This window comes from Dermacentor silvarum, chromosome 10 (genome assembly GCF_013339745.2).
Source record: "Dermacentor silvarum isolate Dsil-2018 chromosome 10, BIME_Dsil_1.4, whole genome shotgun sequence".
Taxonomy (NCBI): domain Eukaryota; kingdom Metazoa; phylum Arthropoda; class Arachnida; order Ixodida; family Ixodidae; genus Dermacentor; species Dermacentor silvarum.
This window is the reverse complement of record NC_051163.1, coordinates 43826422-43853365: the sequence shown is the minus strand read 5'-3', so window position 1 is coordinate 43853365 and position 26944 is coordinate 43826422. Positions and strand designations below refer to the sequence as shown.

At 47.4% G+C, this 26944-nt stretch overlaps 1 protein-coding gene across 2 annotated transcripts; it reads left to right on the top strand.

The window, feature by feature from the left end:
- The first annotated feature begins 904 nt into the window (after positions 1 to 904).
- On the top strand, positions 905 to 25990 carry LOC119466091 (uncharacterized). 2 transcript variants are annotated; one of them, XM_049657119.1, is made up of 4 exons: positions 905 to 5578; positions 7611 to 7812; positions 21512 to 21798; positions 25703 to 25990. In XM_049657119.1, exons 2-4 carry the CDS (start codon positions 7702 to 7704, stop codon positions 25950 to 25952), a joined length of 648 nt encoding a protein of 215 aa, XP_049513076.1. In that variant the 5' UTR covers positions 905 to 5578; positions 7611 to 7701; the 3' UTR covers positions 25953 to 25990. The 2 variants fall into 2 exon arrangements, with proteins under 2 accessions (XP_049513076.1, XP_049513077.1); XM_049657120.1 differs by lacking the exon at positions 905 to 5578 and having other exon boundaries at positions 6376 to 7812.
- Positions 25991 to 26944: the final 954 nt, after the last annotated feature.

Genomic DNA, 26944 nt, shown 5'->3' with positions numbered 1-26944 from the left:
CGAGGTTTTGGCAAATCCATGTATTGTTCATCATTTCTATATATGCTGGCGGAACAGCCATAATCGCAGCCCCAGCATATAATAGCGCCAAAGCTTTATCTATAGACCTGCTTAATGGCATGACGTCATACCGTTGCCTACCGCGAACCTGGTGGTTCCGGCAGGCACGTGTGGTTCTATTTGTACTGAGTCTTTTATGCTCGTACAAGAAAATAAAGGGGGGCTACGCTGCAGATTACTGCGGGCACGAATTGAAGGGGTTTGACAAGAAATCGCAAAAGGAGTTTCTATTGACGTGAACTGTTTGTTTTTTTCAAATTGGTCAGAGGGGGTCGCATGCTAAAATCACATGTGACGAAAACATGTTATAGCATTCTCACTCGTATCTTTGGGATCGTACCCTACACCAATAACATTGACCGCGCTCTCAGTCACCTGAGTAGTTCTCTATTGCTCGAGTTACAAATCGGCTGTGTATATATTGCATATTGCCTTCACCGACGTGTGCCGAGCACCTTAGTGCCTCGCTTGGGGACACACCAGCGAAACGCTTGAGCATTTGTTGTTAAAATGCCGAACTTTCCGCCACGGTCGATGTGTGCTGCTGACCAAGTTTAAACAACTTATTCTTGCACGAACTGCGCCTAGTGATATATTGTTTCCGAAGGGTCTTCCGTCAACTCGATGTGAGGTTCACGAAGCTGTACTTGAGTTTTTGTCGACCACGGGACTGCACGCTCGTCTCTAATGCCGGTACTCTGCGTGTGACCGTGTGATGTGTTCTTTCTTCCCTTCTCTTCAATTTTACATAAATCACTTTTATGTAGCACGCATTGAGCAACAGAAAGCTGTATCGGCAGTTTTTCATGTTTCTCTGCAATTTTGTCATTGACACTTTCCATCTAATTAAAATGTTTCAGGAGTTCAATCATTGATTAGGGCTAATTCTATATTTAGGGGAATGCAAAAAACAGCGAGTACCTCCAAGCGACGGCAAACAAGATTACCTTGGTTCTGTCCAGCTACGTGGCATTTACGCATATTTAAATCTTGGTGCAGGATACTTGGGGCACCCTTTATATATACAGCCAATCATCGCCGTCGTTGTCGTGTAGCTTGCTCTCGTTCCGCACGCGTACGCTCGCCTCAAACAACCAACCTCTCAATTTACACAAACGCGTTGGTACAAGCCGCGCGTTGTTTTAATCGAAACAATGCGGAAGACAACGCGCTTCCTTCCCGCTTCCCTCCCTGGCGTGCGTGAGATTGAGCCGCGATCGCCGGACCACTCCCGCACGCTTTCACTCGCACACACAGCATACGGCGCGCCGCGACGACCTTATGGCCCTTGGACTTTATACGGAAACTCACGGCGACGCCGACTGCAGAAATGCGGCTGAAGTGTCCATATAATTGCCTATCGCAATAAAAAAATTAAGTGTATCCCACGCACTGCAGGAATCGACGTAATAAAATAATGTCTTTCTATGGTATCTGGCCACCCGGCATCGTTTGGGTTTAACCAAAGCGTTATCAGGCAGACCAACGTGTTTCTGTCAGACGAGAAGCTATGCGTCTGGCGCGAGCGTGTGTTGAACGACAGCAGCAATACGGTGGTGACGAAGATCGTGTACCAGCAATGGCTTGATTTCTACTCCAGGGTACTGTTCTGGACATTGTCAAATTACACCGTATTGCCAAGGTAACGGTGGAACTTTGAGCCAATCAACGAGGCCCGGAGGGCTGCTACTGCCTCCCTGATTGTCTCAAAATGTTGTCATTACTAAATTTGACAATGCGGCTGAATTTGCGCGTTGCCTCCGAAAGAGCACTCCCGGCCACTCGATGCGAGCTTACGACATGCCAACTGTTTGATTCTACACAGGTGTTCGAGGAGCGTAGGCGAGGGAAACACGGATTGGGAAGACGTCAGCTACTACATGCTTTACAGTCACACAGACCTCAGATCTCTTACCAACAGCTCGCCAGCGTGTGGCTGGAGATACCATCCACGCCTTCTACTGGTACACTGATATGAGCAAGATTACGCGTGCTGCTCAGCATGCTGATACGACCAGCGCAAAAATAGACACAAGATATAAAAAATTCGGGGTAGCTTGCACTAGTGGCGTAAGGCCAAAGACACAGCGGAGTTGATTGGTTCCTAGCTGGTCATGGCTATACGAAGTGATGATAATAATAATAATAATAATAATAATAATAATAATAATAATAATAATAATAATAATAATAATAATAATAATAATAATAATAATATCCTTTATTTCACGAAAATAATACAAATTCAATAACCGGACAGACCAAGCCCTGAAGGCTTGTCGGGCTGTACCCGGCAGTCAGCGAAGAGTACTAGAAAATAAAGCAAGGTTAGCAAGCTATAAATTGAAGCAAGCTACAAAACAAAGAGCAAACTACAACACAAAAAGGAGGTTACAACGCAAAGGCAAAGTACCAAAGAAAAAAAAACCCACGTAGGAGCAAAAGCAAGCTATATAAAAAAATAAAGTGAAACAGACAAGGATACACACCAATCTAGACCAAACGAAACTAATCGAAGCTATGTCACGGGCTCTATGACAACAAACCAAGTTGTGCGAAGTAATGCCAAGTGATGCTAAGTTATACCAAGTGTATAAGCATTTCCTCGTGGTCCGTGGCATCGGGGAACGCCTCGCGAAGCACTTGCCGTCCGAGAACGCGTAGGGGAAGTGGGGCGAAATGTTATGCACAGTGTACGGGCGGCGCCCAGCAGACGACACGCCGGGATGACGACACGGCGCATGCGCAGTAGTGCACAGTTGGCGGGAGCTCGCCGGAGCCGTGTCTGTGTCGGGCGAAGCGAGCGTGCACCGAGAGGTGGGGAATTGAGGCGCCGGCCATCTGTAAGGTGTCAGGATGGCTCCCGTACTTTCGGATGAGTGCGTGCGCTCTGACACGATGTCTTCTAAAGTGGTGCATAACCTGCATATTCCCGATTATAGGCGAAACACGTAGTTGACCTCGAAGGTGAAGGCGATTTGCATGGGGGCTTGAGTCAGGCGCAGATGGCAGCCGAGCGGCCGCTGGACTTGCCTCCCAGTGCTTGAGCATTCAGTGCGTTCTTTTTGGTTTACGAGGTGGGCTTGAATAATCTCTCGAGCGGCCCTGTGTATGCCAAGTGCTTCCGAACGGAGTGCCGCCGTCCCAGGTGGAAGTCCTATAGCGCCTGCTTGTACGCTTTACGTATAAGCCGGTAGAGCATGTCCGCCGAACGAAGAGGGAGGTGGGGGTCGCGCAGGCTATTCGAGCGATTATGAGAGCCTGTATGAGTCGCAACAAGTGCGCTTCTCCGCACATCTCGACTGCCCTACACAAAATGGTGGACGTCGCCCTAGAAGTGGTAATGAAGCATTAGCGGACGAGATGTTGCTGCTGTTCTTACCAACATCTTTTCCTATGTTGCAAGCCTGCCACTCGCACAATGGTGTCGCAAGCAGGTGAGTGTGGTGGCGTCTGTGCGCATTTTTCGGAGGCCAAAACAGGTAAGTAGGTGTCTTTGTAAATATAGCGGCGTCATTCGTGACAGCGTGGTGGAGTCATCGTAAATCATTTTGCAGCCGCAAAAAAGCCAAATTTTGCTAATATGTTTTTACTAAGGCTGCTCGTAAAGCAATGTATGTATGCCTGAATAATTAGTACACGTTCAAGTTCGCCGTGGCGTACTCAAATTATTCACAAAATAGACCCGTACGCTCACTGCTGGGAATGTCAAGTGGTATCGCATTACATTCAAAGGCGTTGATGACCCGACTGTATCCTCTTTTTTTTTCTGGAGAATGGAACTACTAGCGTTATCATAGAACACAGTCGTTATAATTCGGGCTGCCTGGTATGCTATTAACATTAGATGTTCGTAGCCCATGTACATGGGAAAGAAAAGTAACACTTTGTCTCGCCTACTCTTTCCTCTTCGTCATGTGCTTGCGGTACGAATTTCTTTGTAACCGAACCAAATTTTGGGTAATAGCGATGCATGCTTAATTGAAGTCGCTATTGCCAGAAACTTTCATTGGTATAGTTACGACTATTACCAGTGTCGAGTAAACGAATTCGCGACCTTCACGCAGTTAAGTGAAACAACTAGGGGGGATAAGATAAGTAGTTCTGTGGCATCACCTCGTTAGACGTACGGTTAGGCGTCACCTGGTGTGGCGTCACCTGGTTAGAGCAAACTCCGTGGTTGGACAGGCTGCCTGAGCAGTAAATCGAACTTGGAACAATGCTTTTTAGCTGCAGCCACTGCCTCCGCCTGAGTTATCGGGGAACCTAACAGATCACAAATTGACGCCAAGTTATTCGGCCACTCAAAGCACAGGGACTATGATAATAGAGAGTGAGAGAGAGAGAGAGAGATGAACAGAATTTTACAAGCTACTTTTCGTCGAAGCTCTTGTCACTGGTAACACATCACGTGTACAACGAACCACTGGGAGAATTAAGATAGCAAGTCAGTTCTGCGACCGCCCCCAAAGTGGAAGAAATTTTATTTAAGAAAAAAGTGTCATCCAACTGATAGTTATAGCGCAAAGTTACAAAAAACTTCGGTTTCTTTTTCGCAATATCAGTACGTACCAATGAATAAATGAAACAATATATAATCTTATAATATCCAAACCAAATTCCACGTGAACGAGAATTAGAACAACTTATTTACGATAAACTTTGGCCACGGAGGCCACATATGTTTAAAAAGGAAATGATATTCATGTAAAAATGAAAACAGTAATTTATTTGGTAATTGCTTTGTTGTGTTATCCGCAGCGGGATCCTCGCTCCAGCAAATTAATATGCGGCACTAGCCGATGCGTCGTTTATCTCGTGCTTAAATCAGTATTTCTGGGTATCAAATTTAGCATAGCATAACTTATCCGCTTGGGCAATACATGATTAGTCGAGTAGTAGGGCCCAAGAGCATAGTAGAAGGCAAGAAGAAGTGTTGGTTGGTCGGTTGAAAAACTTTATCGTGGTTGAAAAACTTTATTGGAAAGAAGGAGAGTGGCGTGTTAAAACTACTATTCACACCGTGGGCCTGCTTCGACGACACGGTGCCAATAGAACATTGCATTCCATGTCATGAAGCCACAAAGAACAAGTCTTCGGTTCCTACAGAACTCAGAACCTAGTGCATGTGAAAGACAACGAGTCGCTTGTTACGTGCTCCCAAATGTAAGTACGTACTTTGCGACAATAGATAATGCAAGCCTGTAAGCATTCTGCGAAAGCCATATTTTTAAGTAAGCTCTCAAAATTTACAATAGAGTTGTTTACTCAAACGCTTGTTACATGATACATATAATTATATTACATATAATATATTAAGTTGAAGTATAATTCCTTGAATACATAGTTTCAAGGAATCCACAGCATGCGTGAAGGAATTCATACGTCCACATCATCGTCAAGTGAGCCACCGCAATAAAAATAAACTGTTGTAGTAATTGCGTTCCTGGTCTTTTTTTTACGTCTACCTGCGTCTCCGAGCTCTAGAACGCGGTTACGGTGTGCTCCTGATCACCAGGTGAGTAGTTTTATTATTTTCTTTCGTAAACCTTTCAGCGAACACTAGCAAATATTTCGCAGCTTTATTCACTTTTAACATCGCATTTACTAGCCACCTTAATGAAGACCACTTTTATTGGCAACTGCTTTCCTTTTCGAGTGGCCCTAATGAGGTGGAATCATTTTAAGATTGCGTGTAATCTTCTCACCTTTGCGCGTGCGCGGCAGCAGCCATAAACCTATAGCTCACCGCCCACCGAATTCACAGTGCAGCAGTGACGTCACATGTGCAAGCGTCTCCGTTGGCCGAAGAGAGGAGACCGTAATGTAAAGTAATCATTGTTCAGGCTGAATGATATTTACAAGGGAAGCACTCTGCAAGCTATCTGAGTCAACGCGGAACTGTTGCGAGCGCATATGAGCCTCCGTCGAAATAACCAAGGAAGCCATAGTTGCTGCCAGTAGCGCACCCAGGATCTCTGCCAGGGGGGGGGGGGGGGGGTTGACACTTTGCCAATACCATCTAAACAGCACTAATTTCGATTTCTTCACTGGAAATTGTCAAAAAATGCGCTTTTTGCGAGTGTGCATACGATTGCGCGTCTTACATCTTAGTTGCAGTACTCAAATGCGTAAGGAAAGAAAAGGGGTTAAACAAAAGGGGGGGGGGGGGGTTAAGTCGGCCCCAGGGAGGGGGGGGGGGTTACAACCCCCGAATCTCCCCCTCCCCCGTCGGTGCGCCACTGGTTGCTGCATTGTACGACTGCGTGCAGGAGCCTGCATGATCTTTTACGTACACGGTCGACAAAGGTGATTCCCAAGAACAGAATGGCACACCTGCACAGCCACCCTGTACGCGCGCAGCCTTTTTTTCTTTGTATATCTTACCTGTGCGCACTGTGTGAGGTAAAAGACCTACTTAACGGTTTATCGGTCAAGATGGTATACATTGCTTTCTGAAAGTGCCAATTAATGAAGTTAGCAAGATTCAAGAACTTCTATACTCAGCCACGACGGCGCAAATAGGAAATAAATATGTTGAAGTTTGTGACGTCACACTGGCGTACTCCTGGTGGGGTTTCGGCGCGAAGCTCAACGAATGAAATTTCCACTTTTATTTTTTCCTCTAATATTCAACATTCTAGCGCGAAATTAACGAATACAACGTTTTGAAAGAAAATTCCGTCAGTCTACACGAATTTAGCAGTTCACTTTAGCGCCCATATTTCACTTTGGTTCAAGTTACGTGAAACAACCCGTATGAGGAATGATGAAAGGAAGATAGCGAGAGAAGAGAAGTACACAAGAACGCGTGCGCAAAACTCGTTAGCATGATAGTTTACAGAGTTTAATGTACTTAGCGGGGATGCTGTAGAAGCACTACCGGTGTATCTCGCACACTGGTGTGCGTGTCCTGCACATCGACATCTTTAGGTCACAATTCCGGCTACCATACCCTTTCTGATGTCCCATGTTAAGATATATAGGTAAACTACACTTCTTGAATACCAGTAACGTAAGTAAAACCGTGAAAAGAGGCTTAATTAGTAAAGCAGAAAATAGTGGGGAAAAAGACGAAACAGAGTGTTACGATTCCCCAGAGAAACCATGCTCGGACCACGTGCAAACGCATGATGATCGGCATGCCTAACGATCTCGCTCATCAACATGAATAGACGTGTCACTCGCGAGGGTCACAGACGAAACCTCTTGCCCAGCTCTCAACCTTGCTCCACCACTGAGGACGTTCACCCGGCTCTTGTCGCCTATCAGCTTTGCTTCCTTTCGATTGAGCTAGCCTGCAGTATGGGAGAAGAGAGGGAGAAAGTGCCCGGATGGTGGAGGGTATAAGAAAGCCAGCCAACAGCCACGTGGAGAACACTTTTGCTTTGCCCTAGCGTGCAGGTTGCACGCTCAACTTTTCTTGTACGTTTTCTTTGTAGCACACCAATCACTCGTAACCATGTATTAAACTTCTGTTACTTGTTTTTGCGTCGCCTCATCTTCCCTGCCGGGCCCTATCCGATGGTCAACCTGGTTCAAGCTCCAAGCAGACACTGCTGAAGTTACCCCCGAACCTCGGCCCGTAACAACTGGTGGCAGCGGTGGGATCCATCAAATCCCAACCTGCTCTGCAAATGGATGTCAAGTGGCGCCATGCCATGGATACATGGATCTACGAGCCTCGTCTACCAAGTCGCAACTCACTGCAGCGTTAGCGATGGTCTACGACGGATTCTTAATTGCAAGTTGGTGAGTGTGGGACTTTCTTTGCTGAATGTTTCCAGGTTTTGTTGAAGTGTTAGAGCAGAACGGGTAATTCGAGCTATTGTTGTCGCCTAGTTAGGTTGCGGCAAGATAGTTGTGTACAGTATAGAGAGCAGCACTGAAAACAGATACGAATTTGAAGTCGTTGCGTAAACCGGAGTTGTTGGAGCTAGCGAAGGAGTTGCGCCTGGATGTCACTGACGCACTCCGAAAACCAGAGTTGACTGAGGCTGTTCTTGCTCTAGAGGCTGAGGATGATGAGCTTACGGAATGCCTAGAGATCATTAGAGAAAGGGAGACTGCAAAAAGTCACACAGAAGAACGTGAAGAACGGGAACGTAAAGAACAGAAAGAAAGGGAACACGCACTAGCATTAAAGTGACTCGACATTGAAATGGAACGAGCTCGAGCAGCAGGAGAGAGGAGCGATGGCAACAGTGCAGGAGAGCGCGTATCATTAAAGATGACAGAGTTAATGCGGCCTTATAATCTCGGAGAGGACATTGGTTTGTTCTTGGTGAACTTCGAGCGGACGTGCGAGAAGCAAGGGTTCTTTCGCGAGTAGTAGCCACAGCGTCTGCTCACACTGTTACCGTGCAAGGCAACGGACGTAATCGCTCGCTTAACCAGAGAGGAAGCTGAGAATTATGATAAGGTAAAGTCCAGTTTGCTGAGAAAGTATAGGCTGTCAGCGGAAGCGTTCCGGCGGAAGTTCCGTGAAATGGAAAATGCTAAGAATGAGTCCTATACAGTGTTTGCATATAAGCTCAGGAATGGCTCAAAGAACAAAAAGCCTATGGTGATCACGCTAAGGTTGTTCGGTGTTTTTTACTTGAACAATTTTATAACCGGTTGCCTGAGAACGTGAGGTACTGGGTTAAAGATAGGCCAGAAGTTAGCCAGGTAGCCAGAGGCGCCGAACTAGCCGAGGATATTGTGACGCGTCGGGCTCGCGAAGTCAGCGACGGTCAAAAAGGCGATCTCAATTTCAGGTTCGGCAGGCCGAAGCTAGGGACCGAAAAAAAAGAAAGAACGAGTCTGTAATTGATGTCCAAAGGTAGTACTTCCGAGTCGGAAGAGACCCCTGGAGTTACAGCAGAGCAGAAAAAGAAATTGGAAAAGGGGAAACCTTTCTTTGCTACAACTGTCATAAACCAGGGCACACTGCGGCGCAATGTGACGAAGTCAAAGTAGTGTTTTTATCGGTTGGTTGCAATGACGACAACATGAAGCTGCTCGAACCGTATATATGCGACCTTCAGTTAAACGGGAAACCATGACGCGTACTGCGTGACTCCGTGGCTACCATGGGCGTGGTTCACAGCTCTTATGTGGAACCAGAGATGTTCACGGGTGAATGCGTCTGGATAAAGCAAGCTGTAGGAACTCAGAGTGCATGTCTTCCGGTCGCAAAAGTAGCTGTTAAAGGTCATTTCGGTACAGTTGAGACGGAAGATGTCGTATCGCGTACGCTTCCTACACAGTACAATTACCTATTCTCAAATAGGTCGGATCAGATTCTGCGCGAGAAAGGGCTAATGTTCGAGGAGGCTAGCGTGATGGCACAAACGAGACCGAAAACTCTTGAATTAGCTGCAAGAGCAGTCGCGGAACTGGCACTAAATGAAGTGGATGACGGTGCGCAATCTCAGAAAGCGGAGATCGAGAATGCCTCCGCGTTGGAACCACAAGAGTTTGGATCCGCGTGAACGGAAGTACCCGTAGTGGAAGCAGACGTGTTGTTGGAAGAACAGTTCCCAGATTTGTCTGTAGTGCCCACGTCGCAAGGCCTACAGCGGCTGTTAGAGATAGAGAGTTAAGGCGTTATTAAGGAACTAGTCTCTAAAGCGCAGCTGGAGCCTGAACAAAAACGGAGTTGCAGGAAGTCCTGCAAGAATTTCAGTATTTATTTGTAGATAGGCCAGGAAGGACATCGGTTCTTACGCACGACATCGAGTTCCCTTCTTCGGAGCCGGTGCGTTCAAAGGCTTATCGGGTGTCACCGCGCCGACGTGAGATTATGAATGCGGAAGTGAAAAAAAAAAACACAATAAAGAATTGGCTTTCAACACCCTAAAGAGCGCGCTGACGAGTCAGCCCGTGCTAAGATCGCCGGACTACACGAGGAGATTTGTGGGTCAGTGAGATGTGAGCGAGCAAGGCATGGGCGTGGTACTATGCCAAAGGGGAGAGAATGAGTCGATAACAGGGGTACAGCGCTACTGAGAAAGAGTGCGCATGTCTAGTTTGGGCTGTTAAAAAATTGTCTTGTTATCTAGTGGGCTCGAGGTTCATCATAGAAACGGATCATTGTCCTCTCAGATGGTTACAGACAACGACTTGCAAAAATGGTCCCCTCCTGCGTCGGAGTCTCGCCTTGCAGCAATATTCTTTCGAGATACGCTATAAAAAATGTCACAGTTTCGCCCTAAGGGCGAAGCAATGAATGCGATAGCAACACAGCAATGTCATACGAAGTAAGGTGAGCGGCTTTGGTAGCAATATGAATTGTAGTAAACATGAGCTGATTAAGTAAGCAGGTGTGCTGCGGCGTAAGTAGACCGACATGAAGAGAGACTCGATGACCACGAGAAGGCGCGTGTGAAACGGTGGTGTTGATGAGAAGCGCTTCCCGTGGGCAGCGCGTGCGAAGGGACGCACCTGTAGCGCTGCACTGCCGACCCGGGCAGCATTGCATGTGTAGCGTGCGTTGGAAAATCTGGCCCGACTATTACTAACTGATTGAACAAGCGTGGTGTGAGCGCGCACAAACAAACATGAATAGATAACACTGAATGACTGCAGACAACGACTGTCAAAACGCTGGCAGCAAGCGCATACGCCGCAGCAACGGGCGAAGGTACGTGTGGTCTATCGCTTCAGCGGAAACTGAGCGGCGAATTCACGGCGCCTAAAGGTCAGAGCCGAGTGGATATAAGCGACGGTGCGAGCGAGCGACGAGCGCGGTTGTTGGCAGACGGGAAGCCGCTCCCTCCAGCGCTGGCTTCCCGCTTCCTTGCTTGCGCGTGGGAGATTGAGTGGGTTCGCTCTCCGTGATAGCGCGCGTCCCGCACGCTTCCGCTCGGGCATACGGCGCGCGGCGAAGATTTCATCTATCGGGAACGGCAGAAATCTGGTTGAAGTGTCCATATAATTGCTATCGCAATAAAAGGGAACTCTCAATGGCAATGCTGACGACTTAAGTCAAAGCCCCTAGATAAAGAATCAGCCTCGATCGTTTCATCCAAAAATCGTGTTTTTTCTTCCTGACGTAGGGTTGGAAAGGTTTTATTTTTGTTTACGCAGCTGGGTTAAGTCATGTCTTGTGAAGCGTATAACAAATTTATGTATGTATTTAGTGATGCTGTAAGTTGGTAAAAACTCTCACTCTTGAGCGGAGAAATAAGCCTGGCCGAACTCAGTGGGGATTTGACTCGCGCTTGCTGACTGAGCGGCTGAGTCTCGGTGAAATTCTGCAGACGCATGCGGTGAACGAGAAACTGCTGAGGACCCTTTTTAGGCATCTAGACTCTGACCGGGCCATTGAGAAGAGCACAATTTGGAGAAGAGCACAATTTTCGTGCTCAAGATGGTCAAGATGCATGGCTGTGCGAAGCATCGACCCGCGTCAACTCTCGGCCAGCGGATGCCGTCCCCTACCCATCGGGATCTCCTTCGGTGGCGGGGCAAGAGTTTTAGTGCTCCCGCGCTTGCACCTCGCGACGTCATGACATTTAAACAGCGTCTGCTCGGGACTTCATATATTTGGATTGTCGATATAAACAAGGCAGACATTGCATTTTTAGGAACCAATGCCATAAGCTGGTGAATTTGCAGAATTTTACCGCTTTGAAAGCGGCCCCACCATGCGAAGATACATTGTAACCCGCGACGGCGTACTAACGCATCACCGCTCAATATTATTTTGACTACCAAACGTTTTTCAACGTGCACCCAAAGCAGAGTGCGCGAGGGTTATCGCTCCAAGCCCTTATCGGAATGCTGCCACCGCAGCTGGGATTCACACCCGCGACCTCAGGTTCATCGCCAGATCGGCACAGCCACAAAGCCACCCCGGCGAGTAAAAAGAAAAAGAAAAAAATAGTAATATTTAATAAAAACAAGAAATGTAGCCAATAGCGCCAACCCAACGTTAGAGACTTCGAGCATTTTTAGTCGAATCTAGAATATAATCCGCCGGCATTCAATCTCCTAACCATACAGCTGTCTTTCAGTCTCGAAGCGATACACCCATACGCCCGATACGCCGTTACATTACTCACCGAGTCGCCGTTCGTTTCATTGCTATTGCTTCGTTCTCATTCATTTCGATCGTATATATAGCGGCCTTCGTGGCAGTGCTTCCATGGCCATTGACTAGACCTGGCTTCCGAGTCTTTCCTGCGTTCCGCGGAAACCAACTGCGGGCGTTGCGGAAGGCGTTCGCTCCCGAGAAACGTTCATCAAGCGATCGTGACGGACCTGAGAGTAAACGTATACACTTCGAAATCGACGGCCACGCATCCAGTGATAATTCAGCAGCATCTGAGATGTATCTCAGCACGCCAAGAAGAAGAAGAAGAAGAAAAAACAAAGAAGTAATATGTGTTCTGTCTTTCAAGAGATGAGTTCCTAACCTGGGCTCGCGTACCTTTCCGCCGAATCGAGTCCACGATCTCAGTGAAAGTGCCAGAAAGAAGTTGGCAATTTGAAACTTTGTGAGACGTTAAGCGAATTCCTACTGTCCGTGAGTGGCAATGTCGCAACGCGGAAATGCAGCGCCACCTGGTTCAAGAAAGGAGCCCAATGACCTTCGTGAAGCTGGCGGGGCGATGCTGCTACCGCTCCGGCGTACTTATGGCACCGATCGAATCGATGTTCCGCATTTAGAGCAGCCGCCATTGAAGAAGTCACGTCCAGGCGAGCTCCATTTCGATGCTTACGGCATTGATTACTACGATCGGGCTTCCCCACAACACCGAGCTAGCACTTGGAATTTGTTTCAGCGGCGACCCGCGTCGTCAAAGTCGCACCTTGATGACGCCATTTCCAGTGCTTCGAGCGGACACTACTACAGCTGGGCTGCACCTCGAACGTCAGGTGAAACAAGTTCCATATTTTCCCGTGGCGGAGACTGCGTATTCGGTCCTACGGATGCTGACAGTTATTGTGGAAGCAAGGTGACTCGCTGTGATCCTGGACATTTATCCACAAGCGACGATTATTTCGCCCGGTACGCGGCTCGCGACTCGGAAGGTTTGATTGCGGACGGTTACTTCGGCGACGGTCATGGCGACGCTAATAGCCAAGCCTGCCCAACGTCGATCGGCCAGGACGATGATGGCGTAAACATCAAGAATGATGCCAGCTGCTTTGACTCGTACACTGGCATTGGCGATTGCAGTAGCCCGTTGATGGACCAGGGTTTGAGAAGTGGTTGTGATAACGACAGTAACATCACCCGAGCGTATCCGCTGTCTGTCTATCAAAACGGCGTTGGCGGTGAGACCACTTCCAAAAACCAATCCTGGTACTCTCCGAGCTCTGAAGGGAGCAACTCGTTCCAAGTGCAAAATTTTGAAAACACTAGCAGTGGCATTAACACAGAGACTCTCTATTCAAGCAGCAACAACAGTCACTCGACGACAGAACACTGCAGTGAACTAGTCGATGTTTGTGCAAACGCGTCAGTGACCGTTGGTAGTGTCGCAGCATACGAAAACTGCATTTCTTACGCCAACAGCGCTAACAACTTACCATTATGCGTTCCCTTAGTCCAACGCACAAATGACGCTCCAGAAAGCAGTGCCAGAAGCCACACGTATGTACCAAACGGCATTGTTTTAAGCTCTCTCGGTAGCTCTAATGTCAGCGCATATGGTGGAAACGTCCCTTGTAATAACGGTGGCTCTTACATGCAGTTATACCCGTCGTGTGGTCCGAGATACTATTTCGTAGCAAACAACCTCTGCACTTTGACCCCCACGGCATACGTCTCAGATACTAATGCCACAAACGGACAGAGAAGCAATCCTGTGGTGCATTCCATGGTGCAAGCCTGTGGTGTATTCTACAACACAACTACTGACAAATCGACCTCCACGTTGAATGGACAGGATGTCGATGATGCCGCTGAAACGTACCAGTGTGGCCAAGTCACTGCGCCATACGACGCGTCGCGTGTGATCACAAAGGGACATTCTACCCGTGTTTTCTTGACTAATACTTCTGGTAGCGACTCTTTCGAGCGAAACTATAGTGACCGAAGCGCTGCTAACTTCCATGAGCAAGTACGAGTGCCTGTTAACGAACAGTTCAATAGTTACCAAACTGTCCAATGTCCCGGTGACATGACCTATGGTGCAAACGGCGTTTGTGGAACAGTCGCTGAGAGCTCTCCCCATGGCACTACAGGCTACCGCGAACTCAAACAGCTATCCGCGAGCGACGAGTCAGCAAACTTGGGTGTCTTCAAGTATCCTGAAGACACTGTCGTCCATACTACCGCTCCAAACTTTATTCCTGAAACGGTTGAACAAAAGATACACTTTGTCCACAAGACAGAAGGATACCACGGTGACACGCCGTTATATACTGACCAATTATCCGACTCGAATACCTTTACGTATTCTAATGCACTCGCCGCCAGTAATACACACGTCTTTCCTGGAACGACCGAACAAAATGCCATCTTCTTCAAAGACGGGTCAGGCTATTACGACCAAGCGCAAGGGTCCGCGAGCAACCTCGTGCAGTACATCGAGTTGAACAGCAGCTCTAACGAAGTCTTTGGGAGCGGTACACAGTCTACTCCTCACGAAACCGAAGAAACTCTCAGCTCCGCCCAGAACACAGCCGTCGCCACAGCCGTAGCCCCCGCCATTGTCAACGGTTCCGGAGAAATCTCGACTGTGACGAGGCACTCGCTTCCGGAGGAGCCCAACAGTGTGGCGACGACTCCAGGTGCTCAGTGACCGCTATGGTCAGCCACATTACGTCCGCGGAGAAAGAGACGACGCCGGAATCCGGGGGCGACCCGACGGCCGTACCGTGGGAGATCGGCCCGCAAGTGTGTCCGACCGGATACGCGGCAGAACTGAAGTCCCTCGTGACGCACGCAGCTATCGCAAGCACAATGCCCCGTCAACAAAAGCTCAAATGGCCCCTGCCCATCCCGCTGATCATGAAGCCGCGTGACAAGGAGATCACGTTTTACGACATGGAGTACAACTGGCTCTGTCAGTGCGTCTACTTCGCAGCTCAGGAGGAAGTGCATGCCCAGACACTCGACGAGAAGGGATGGCTGAAAATCTTCGTCAAGTCACCCAGAGCCGCCCAAAACTTGGTCCAGGTGCACAGTGTGTACAATTCTAGCCAGCAGAAAAAAAAAAGCATGAGGGGAAATTGAGAATGCACGTTATGCGAAGTCCCCCGCGGACAGGCATTCTTTTTTGTTCATTTGATACCTTCGTCACTGGAGTGATACATTAGAGATTTTTATTGTACCGGTACAGTTGTCAGCCGCGTTGTCCAGAGCAATTGAACGGCTTGTCTATCGACGGGCAACGCCTATCGGAAAAACCTGCTTTTAAATAGCCAGCACGTGAGCTTGCGAAGCCGCATTGACGGGACTGCCCACACCTCTTTCGCGTTGGCAAACAGCTTGGCTTTCGCCGCTGCAACCCTATAACGCGCCGCCGGTCCGCGGGTGCGATTGAGGACCGAGTTTTTAATTAAAATAATAACGGTAACACTGGCGCTGCGATTTTACCCCGTGGGAATGAGGGTTAATACATGGATTTGGCTGATCTTCGTGCTTGTTGCTTGAGGCATTGTCGTGGCTTTCTTTACTATGCGTTATCCACCTTTATTGGCCTAAATTTTGATGCAATTATAGTTTTCAAAACACAGAAGGCAATAATGTTCTTCTCGCACGCATAGTCGCTGCAAATTATGGCATTATAACGCACTGTATTGTGAAAAATTGATTAATTTTGCGAAGTCACAAAGCCGTTTGAAGCCATAAGGACAAAGTCAAGGCAAATCCATATACTGACCATCATTCTCATGTTGGCCGAGCCACCATGCTTGAAGCTCCCGCACACACTAGCGGCAAAGTTCCCCCTACTAATTTTTGCTGGAAGCACAGTGGTTGAGGACGTTGCAGGGGGCGTTGACGATAAGGTACTTTATGCACGAGTTCAGTGAAAGACCTCCTAATACCTTTTTGAGAGTTCCGTTTGTGCGGTGAGCTGGGCCGGAATAACGTAGCGATTCTGTTCCGATCCACGTCCTTTTCGCGTTTCGGCAGTGGTCGAAACAGCACTCCGTCCCCGTTATGGGCAGCATTCGCTACCCGTGAGAGGCGATTGAAAGGATAACGATGAAATAGAGCGAAACGAATCATTACACTATGCCGACCCTTTCTTCGTTCCCCCACAATGCTGACTGCGTGCGTGTGCTATGCGCCACCATATATCTTTGTTGCTGAAAAGCTAGGGCTCCGTTTATTTATTTGTTCTAAGTGAATTTTGTAAAGGAAGCATTTCTTCAAGCGCAGAGGAATAAACGGCAGGTTCATCACTGTTTTTGGGGGGCAGAGCCTCTCCTTGCGTCAGCAGCGGTGACAAATCGCCTTCTCTGTGCCAAAGTCAGACTCGAGGTGCACAAAATAGCAATAAGTTGGCACAATAGAAAGTGAGTGTTCCACCTGGAAAGCTTCAGCGCGGTACGTTTAAACGTACCACGCTGAGCATTTCTATGAACGCCCAAGCCTGTCTGCGGCCCTGCGGCGCCTCGTGTCGTGTGAATGTTTTCTCGAAGTCTAGACCTTGGCCTCCAGAATCGAGCTGCGTGCGTAACCTCGCGCGCAGCTCGATCTCGGAGGCTGTCTCTACGATGACGTATCTTACTTTGCACTCAAGGTGGCGTTAGGCGTTCTGCTAAAGATCGCATTGGCGAGCTCACGCTGCATTTGTGGCAATGAAAACAGCCACTCAAATGTTGGGCATCAGCCTGCTTCTCACGGATTCGAGTCAGCCCCGAGATCGGAAATTTGATTATGCAAACGTTACCATGGAAACGCAATACGTCAGCAGAAATGTCCGCGATAGTAAAAAATTAAATTATGGGGTTTTACGTGCCAAAACCAGTTCTGATTATGAGGCACGCCGTAGTGGGGGACTCCGTAAATTTGGACCACCTGGGGTTCTTTAACGTGCACCTAAATCTAAGTACACGAGTGTTTTCGCATTTCGCCCCCATCGAAATGCGGCCGCCGTGGCCGGGATTCGATCCCGCGACCTCGTGCTCAGCAGCCCAACACCATAGCCACTGAGCAACCACGGCGGGGTGTCCGCGATAGTAACCAGGAGGACAATTAACATGAAGAATTTAAAGAATTTTACTTATTCACTCACGAAAATGAAAGCACAGTAACAAGATATACAGAAGGAGGTCCCAAAGCTCAAGGTTGTAAGGGGACCTCCTGTTCTAATTAAAAAGAACAAAACAAATTAGGTTAGAGCAAATGCAGAAAAAATGTAAAGTTGTCTACAAATAAGTACACACGACAGCAAAAGAAATGAAACATTATATAAGAGTATACAGAATTACGTTTTGAACAAATAAAAAAGAACAAGACAATTCAGGTTAATGCAAATGCAGAAACGAGATAGAATTACTAAAATGTAATAATGCAAGAAAACAAGTAAACTAAAAACATGGCATGACGCTGTACAGAATTAAATCTTGTACTAAATAAGAACAAAACAAATCAGGTTAAGTGAAATGAAGCCAAGAGGCAGAGTTTCAACAAGTACTGATAAACGGAAACAAGTGGACTGAGATATGGTGGAATGTTACGCAGATATAATGTTTTACGCCTATCGATATAATGCTTTACACCTAGCTGCACAAAAAGCGAAAATGGTGGCACGATTAAGCAGATGCATTGTGCCGATCAAGTGCATCGTATTAGCATAGATTCCCGCGTGGTGTACGACCTGCATGCTATATGTATTTTTTCCAGAACGTCGGAATGTTGGTGGACGACATCGGCTGCTCGCTAATCAATCAATCAATCAATCAATCAATCGATCAATCAGATCTTTATTTTCATCATGAGGTACCAGGTGAACAAAGTGAAAGCGGGGAAAAAGCGGTTCTTCTTCGTCCCTGACAAAGCTCTGCTCTCCCTAGAGAATAGTGGCAAGCTGCTGCAAAATCAGAACACCATACACATGTCTCCGTTAATAGAGTGGTAGAAATAGGCGCACACCAAATGCAATAAAGGGCAATCGTACAATTAGGAAACGTGAATGGTACATAACTTGCATAACTATATGCACGTAGAAAGTACAGCGTAACACAGTGCACAAGGATTAAACACAGAAATGCACATATCGAGCGTCTAGATGGATATAGAAAGTACAATATTAAGAGTACAACGCAAGGAAGTACAATGTAAAAAAATATCAGGAAAGAAAACAGTATAAACGCAAGCGAGAAATGGGCGAGTTGGTATGGAAGCATGGCTTATTCGGAGCGCTAACTACTAGCACACAAGCTATGGCACAAGAGGCGGCTGGTGTCTTGTCTCTTGTCGTACCTTAGCTTGCGTTCAAGTAGTACGCGCTCCGAATTCTCCGGTGTGAACAATGTCACTGAAATCGTATCCTCTCTGAGCATGCGTTTCTTAACGAAGAGTTCTAAAATCTGTGCGTTGTTTAATCTCAGAAAGTTTATTTGTTGCCGGTGGAAGTGATTAATCGTTGTCGGTAGCGAGAGATCCTTTGCCAGCCATACTTAGAGCGTGAATATGAAATATGCCGCGGGAGTTTGTTGGTGGTATATATAGATACGCGTGCCACTGTTTCTCATTAATTCGCAATGCATAGAAGCGAATCTAGTCTTCTCATCATAGCATTTTTACAGTTTCGCAGTAATTTATGTTGACATCTGTCACAAGATCGAATAATTTTGTTTCGGGAAAAGAACTCACTACCGTGTTTGTAAAACCTTACGTGTTTTGTGGCTCTAGTTGCTTTCTTTATGCAATATCGTTAAGTTAGTAATATTTGCGGCCATGGTTTTCCCCATATTAGTGCGCAGTAACAAAGCTGGGAGTGAAAAAAGTCATATATTAGGAGTTTAATTTGATGAGGTAGCAAAGTGCGGCTTCTATTTAAATGGCCAACACCTTTTTTGTAACTTGGAGCAAACGTATTTGACATGTTCATTCCAGGACAATACAGAAAAAGGAAATAAGAATAAACTAATTACGACACAACCTATCTCACAATGACTGTCGACGGCAATGCATCAACATTCAAGCAATGTAGCGACAGAAAAAATTGTAAATTATGGGGTTTTATGTGCCAAAACCACGATCTGATTATGAGGGGCATGCCGTAGTGGGGGACTCCGGAAATTTCGACCACCTGGGGTTCTTTAACGTGCACCTAAATCTAAATCTAAACAGGGGGAAAGGGGTCGCGCGCCAACCCCTTTCCCCCTTTTGAGCTCTTCTTTTCCTGTCATCTCCCGCTAGGTCACGTGGCCCCTTTTTTGCGAAGTCCGAGAACGACGGCACAGGGTCAGCATAGACAGCTTCGTCGTAAAAACAGGCCTACGCTGTCGTTAACATCTCAGCCAAGTTTTGCAGCCCTGAGCGGTGCGTGGAGCTCGCAAGTAGAGCGCGAGTTCCCCTTTCCCTCAAACGCTCTCTTAAACAGAAGTCTGCCCCTGATATTTTTCTGGACGCTTTATTTCGTAATACAGCATACTCTCGCACGCGACTGCTATTGGCCAATAGCTGACAGAAGCTGGCAAGAGCAGCGGCTAGCGGATAGGCTGCGCAGACGTCTCCGTCACCGCGTTTGTTTGGTGTTGGAGACTGTTGGTAATGAAATATTAAACAATTTATTCTTAGTTTATGCAAACATTACAACAGCATAAAACTATTATAACAGATTCAATGCATGATGTACGTAGATTACATTTCACTAGGTTTAGGCGCACATGGGACCGGTCAGTCAACACTACAAAACCGCGCTGCTGCTAACGTCACCACCGCCGTCGCCTATTTATTCTTGCACTGCTCCGTCGCGACTGCGGTACGTTTTTTTTTCGTTTTTTTTTTTTTTGTTTTGTTTTTTTGACGTGACGGTGACATCGCGACGCAACATTGACGGCTGTGTTAATGAGGCCTTATGCCTCCACTGTCAGACCACCGTCGTAATGCCGTCGGAGTCGTCCCGTCATCGTCACTCCAGCTTCGTCATCCGATTCTCGTCGTGACGTCATCACACCATCGTCGTTACACCATCGTCGTCATCCAGTCGTGGACATCTCATTGTCATCATGTCGCCGTCTTTAAGTTGTCGTGATTATGCCCCATCGTCGTAATTTAAATACCGACATCTCATTCTCGTCATGCAATCGTCGTTATACGCCTTTGCCGTTCGATCGATCTCATTCCTTCTTCGTCATTTCATCTTCAGCGCGTAGGCGTCATTCACTCGTCGTCATGCCCCCACGATCACGGGCGACCATCGCAAGCGAGTGCCATAGCAAAGTGAGACGATATCGAAATATGTGGCATATATCCGAAGCAACGAAAGTCTCGTCATTACCACTACAAGTGTTATATAAACGCAACTTAAGGAACGTGATATGTCGCTACATTGCTGGATTTATTTTCGCATTACTTTCGGCAGTCATCGTGAGATGAGTTCTGCCGTATTTTCTTTTAGTTACCAGCATTTTTCAAAATCTCCAGTGCCAGATAGCAGGATTCTATCCTTGTAGCTGAAGTGGTCGAGGTGACTGTCATTACTTGCACAGTTAAAGGACGAACAAATTTTAGAAGCGCCCGTTCCTACGACGAGCGTCGGCGTCGGCGTTGTCACTCGTAACCGAGCGAACGAGCGCACCGAAGGATGATGGCGAACGCGAAGCGCAGACAGGGGATGAAAGACGCGAGGAGGAAAGCGGAGGAAGAGTGTGCAGCGGAACCATGAGGCGGGAAGCGGAGGAGGAGGGCATGGCGAAAGCGTGAGAAGAAGAGCCTAGTGCGGCGACGATGGCTACGAGATGGCGCCAGAATAGCGCGCATCGTTTGAAAGATCTGTCAGCAGCGGTTGGGGTGAATCGCGCCCACGCGGCACCGACGCGCTGGCTCTCGCGATCTCCAGATAAGCGAGGCAGTCGCGCCACACTTCGCTCCGTTTGCAAAGTGCCGGCCAATATATCGCGAAATGCCGGCCAATATATATCGCGAAAAGATTGTTCGCGCCAGCCAATATATCGCGAAATGTCGACACGTATAGAACTGCGCGCAAATTTCGCATTGGGGAGTATCGTAATTGTCGGTGAACATTTTTTTACTCGCCTTGACAATTATTTAGCGCACATATTGACATTTACGAAATGAAGTGATTGAGTTATAAAGAAAGATCTATCTTGCAGTGAGTTAAGAAGCTAACACACGTTTTGAGATGTTGAGTCAGCTGATATATAAAATTATTGTTCAGCTTATAAACGCGTTCGTTGTAACCATATTCGACTGCAAGTGTTATTCGACTAATTAATGCGCACGTTTGGAAGCGCATTGCTCTCTTATTTGCATTATTCCATTGTATAAAGCTAGTCGCTTTTGCTTTTCTTTTTTTCCTTCTGTCAGACGGAGGCCCTGGCTGGCGTGTACGTGAAGTGCACCGTAGTAAACAGCTACACGGACAGCCGCGGCTACGTGCGAAACGTACCGCGTCGCTTCTCGGACATGGCGCTGTTCGAGATGCTTCAAGGCGAGGGCGTCATCTGCGCCCAGCGCCAGACCGGCTTCATGCGCTACGAGAACGGCTCCGTGGGCGACATGGTGACGGGAACGGTGTTGCTCACGTTCCTGCCTGACCGCCGGCTACCGGCGACTGTGAACATCGGCCTTATCACTTACGAGGTCACGCGCAGGTAGCCACGAGATACTTTAAACAATGGCGGGGTTGTGTAGGTCCTCCAAGAAAAGAAATAGCTAGGAGGGAGCATTACGACAGACAGCTAGCCTCGACAAGTCAACCTCATCTGACACCGCCCCTTGGTTCCTTTAGGGCTCGCCAGCGCGTTCGATTGCTCCTGGGAATTAGGCCCTGCAAGGCTACCGGATATTTCAAGGCGTGGTTTGGTTCGGGGTAACTCATAGTGATACCCTCGTCAAGTTTGGCCCTCTCCACCCGCCCTCCGCTGTACTCTCTCCCATACTCCCCGCACAATCGGAGGCTGGAAATTACCACTTACCTAATCACCCAATGAGTGCCTATTTCCCATGAGCCCTTCCTTAATATATTTATTAAAAACTAGACTTTAAAATCGTCGCGTAACGCTTCCTCCTACCACATTTCTTTCCTTCAGTGGTGTCTTCAGTACCGTTGAGAACAGAAGCACTGTACTGTCAAGCTACAAAGGGAAGTACTGCTGACGAGCTAAATTTTTCAAAGCGTGTAGAGTCAGAATCGATCCTTATCAGATAGTTTCGAAGGAGATCCGTGTTTTGTTCTCTTCCCACGTCTTTGCTTATGCGTCAAACTTTCCGATATGAATCAACAACAACTTGTTCACTTCAATGTTCTTTTAAACTTGAAGCAATGAAAAGTCGGCCCAATATGTGGTCGCGGTAAGCTTTAGTCTCTTCCACCGATGTGCATGCCGCGCTCAGCGCACGCTCTTACCGAAGTGAGATTGGGTGCGGTGACAACACGCGGCTCATGCCTTCGTGCGTTGCAACGAAGACCATAAACGTATACATTGCAATGAACGACAGAAGCTGAACAAGTAAACCGGCAGAACATGGGCACTGAGCCGTTGGCAAAGCACCCGAACGAGTGTCGCTTCGATTAAAACCTACCGGGAACCAAGCGCGCTATAGGCTGAGTCCGCCGAGCACAGGGTGACGGATTGCGTAGGCTTCTAGAGAGAGAGAGAGAGAGAGAGAAAGGCCGATGGAATGGCATCGCGAAGACTTGGCTGGCAACATAGACTTAATATAACCGACTTTAGAGGATAACACCTGTGCATCGAAATCGGTAACTGCAAGGGCACCGCCATGTTGCTACTCGGTGTAGGTGCGCAGGCGCAGACGACCAGATGCGAGTTAGATGAGACACGCAATCAACGTGATCCCGAGTCTCCCTCAGCCTGGTGCCGTCATGTAGCTAAGGTGCCTGCAGACGCATCCTTTCACGCACCGTACATTTTGCATCAAAACTTTATAAATAGCCGTCGGATCTTTCTGAAAAAAAAAAAACGGAATGAAATTTACGTGGTGTCCCTACATACGCGCTTCGTGTAAATGCCTGCTTTTACATCATATTTTGAATATTTCTTCGCATTGCAAAACATGAGAGATAACAAGATGACGGTGCTGTGCGGAATCCACTTTTTTCGTCCATCTTTTCCTATAGGTAACGCAGGGTGCAGACGTCTAGAGCTAGACAAGGCTATGGGGATGCCTCACGAATAGCTTGGCTTGCGAAGGCTTGCTGCATGACGTAGCGCTGCCTTCTACTTCATTTCAGGCTTTCTCCTTAGTCCACCACGCAACTACACTACGTGTGTGCCAGATGCGCAAAGGCTTGTTGCCGCACAGCATAAAGAACACGGCTATAGAGGGCACTAGCGATTTGATAGAAACTTTGGCGACCATCGGCCTCTCATCTTACGAGACTATACTCAATAATGCGCGAAAAACAAAACATATTTTTGCAGGAATACAGAGGCTTGAATAGACGAACAGTGATCGAACAAGGAATGTCGCCGGGATACTCAAGGGATACTTGTCTCTGGCCTGGTGTCTTGCACGCGGAAAGGAGGAAATAAAACCAAAGTAGTAATCAAGAATGACGGTCATTATAAGCAATAAGTAAGGACGGCGTATGTAAAACAATCACTTAAGAGAGAGAAATTGAAGAGAGTAAAGGCAGGGAGGTTAACCAGACGCACGTCCGGTTTGCTACCCTGCACTGGAGGAAGGGGGTATAGGAATGAAAAGACAGAGGTAAGCAGGTGGAGAGAGCAAAGTTTCGCGCACATTTGAAGCTTCGCACGAAGTCTACACACGGTTCGCCAAGACCTGTCGAACTGAGGTAGTGCGACAACGCTTCCGTGGCTTTCTGTGCCATCAACGCATACGGCCATGGTCCAAGGATCTTCATTTCCGAAAATGGTCGAGACTCCAGCCGGTTCAATGCTGTGCGGAGAGCTTCACGCTCGACGTCGAACTGGGGAAAGAGACATAATACGTGTTCAATCGTTTCTCTGGTTCCACAAAAGTCGCACATGGGTGTATCCCCCATTCCAATGCGGAACGAGTTGGCCTTTGTAAATGCAACCCCGAGCCAGAGGCGGCACAATACAGTTGCCTCAGAGCGGGAAATGTTTGATGGCACTTGTAGCTTCAAGGATGGGTCACTTTTGTGAAGATGACAAATCGGGTCAACTGGGTCAACTTCTGGGTCAACTGCGATGTCCCCGCTGGAATACAAGTAAAATGCAGAAATACTTTTATGAGACAACCACTCGACCGATATCAATGCAATAGGCCGCATTTGAGAGGGAATGTTAAATTATTATGAGTCTAGGAAGAATACCTATGATGTAGTGCATGAGCTTCTGAAAGAAATCATTAAAAAAAGTTGAAGTGCGAAATTTTCAAATTCGTAACTTCGCAGCAATGTCAGATATCGCAGTTCTCTAAACTGCATTTTCTAGAGTATTTCCAGTGCACATATCTTGATGTATAATTTCATAGCTTACGTAAAATTCCAAGATTCCTTCTTCAAGATTCATACTCACAAGTTATAGTTGTATATATTTAACAGCAGCGTAAATTATATTATGGTTGTTGAGAGGCATAGCTGTAAACTTGATACACAAATTTTTTTATGTTGCAGTTTCCAACATTATTCGTAAAAAAAGAAAAAAAAAACGGTCACGGCCTCAATGAAAACACCAGTTGCCACATCCACAACCTTATAATGTTTTTTTTATTTTCAATTCAATTAAGCTCCTGAAATTCGGCGCCACTGGATCACCGAGACAAATAATTTCTACGTCATCAAGTATTTAGATAGGAGCCCCTGAGCTCGAGCTTCCTAGCATGACTTCTTTAAGGCCTCATGTCTAGTACAGTGCACTGTAAATAGTTACGACTGCTATAGAAGCAATGAAGACGTGTTGTCTCGGCGTGGTCTCAAATCAACGCATACCACACAAGGAAGCGTGCAAAGGGAACGTTATTTATAGTTCATTGTCGTTAATTATAGTCAATTACGTATTTCGATTTTTTGTTAAAGTAGTGTCAGCTTCTACGAGGAATAGAGGTGAAGGGGCGCAGTTGGCGCTACATTAGATTTTTTTACTTTTCCAGGAGCTTTATGTAGAGGCTAGAGAGACTTTTTGCAGGGGCTTCGTTGGCACTTAGAAATAGTTCTATGTTTCTTGACTGCAATACTATGTAAGCTGAGTATTAAATTAAAAAAAAAACTAGTTTTATCCCTTAGAAACAAAGTGTGGTGTACGTCTGCTAACGCTTCGTTTTAGATCAATTTGCTTCTCCTTGTTTTTCATTCTGGTTTCTTGTTTCCAACCCTTTGGAGCCTGCACGGAACGCGCGGAGTGGTAAATTTCTTGTGCCCGAACTTCTTGCCGTAACTGCCACTGCGTTGCACCTAACGCGTGACACGGAGTACTGAGCGCACCAGCTCAGGCCGACCTCTCGCGGCCATTCCTGTAAATAAAGTGTATCTAGGCCTAAGCGATATCTTCGTAGTAGTTGGCCGTTTAAGCTCGAAACAAAAGAACTGTCGCAATCACTTCGCAGGCTCACGCTACCGATGCAGTGCTACAACTGCCAGCGCTTCGGCCACTTCGCCAGGGAGTGCAAGCGGCCCGTGTCGTGCAGGCTGTGCGCCGGCGTGCACTACTTCTCGCAGTGCGAGCACCGCGACAAGCCGCACTGTGTCAACTGCGGCGAGGCCCACCCGTCCACCTACTGGCGGTGCCCCGTACGCATCGCGCAGGCCTCCTCGGATCCGCGGAGCTTGTGGCTCGAGGACTTCGCCAAGGAGTGAGCGGCGGACGCCGCTGTTGCTCGTACTCAATAAAAGTTTGCAACTGGCTGGACGTGCTCGATCGAGGACGTTGGAAAGAAAAAACTTCTGGGGCGCAAATGACGTCCCGAAAGCGAAGCCTGACCGCCGGAATCTTAAATTGCGCGCGATAAGGCATTACCGTGTTTGGAAAAAGATATGTAACATTATCGAGCGAACGAACACAAAAACAAACGTCAAGTAACATTGACAGAACGCAAAGTCGCATGTATACCACACACTTTCTACGAGTCGGAAGTTCTTAATTTTTGCAGTACAGATCCTGCTCGACGTGGGTCCATGTGTTACTGGTTTTAGAATGAAGCCTGTATGTATTGGAAATTATTATTAGGCGTTGCGTTTTCACTACTCAGCCAAAGACAGTACTTTCGCAGGCAAAAACCAGCTTTTATTTCTAATTCGCACACCATTGGCATTAACAAAAACCCCACATACGCAGACGTACGCAGAGGCAGAAACTCGCTCGGGAAGCAACCGATTAGAGTTTGCAGCAAAAGCGCGCAGGGAGACATAGAACAGGACGTCGCAAATTGTAGTCCCAGCAGTGGTCGCAGCACGTGCTAAGCTATCACTTCGCGCATGATAGCGTTGAAGTGCTATCGCATTGACATTGATAACCGTCGGGCAGGGTTCTGCGTGACTTTTAAATCGCAGATTTCTTTGTCTATCCAACAGCGTATGGCTTCGTTGGTGTTGCTTAAGTGAACTATCGGTAACTAGCCAGAAATACGCATATGCGTGTGTGTGGGCGTTTATCGGCGAAGGTTATAGATGCGCCGAATGCAAGCGCCAGCAAACGGGCCTAACTTAGCGCTGTATGCTAACCAACACATTAGCACATGTAAGGATACATTTATCGCTTGTAGTGAACAGATAAATCCCTGCATAAAACATGCACTTATAATGTGGACTCATAGGCATCTATTAAGCTCAACGTCTCCACCAGAATAGCA

Excerpts from the sequence above, each read along its gene's own strand:
- LOC119466091 (XM_049657119.1), top strand. The coding sequence starts at position 7,702 with ATGTCAAGTGGCGCCATGCCATGGATACATGGATCTACGAGCCTCGTC. Across the intron at positions 7,813-21,511 it reads GGATTCTTAATTGCAAGTTG|ACGGAGGCCCTGGCTGGCGT; the intron begins GTGAGTGTGGGA and ends TCCTTCTGTCAG. Across the intron at positions 21,799-25,702 it reads ACTTACGAGGTCACGCGCAG|GCTCACGCTACCGATGCAGT; the intron begins GTAGCCACGAGA and ends ATCACTTCGCAG.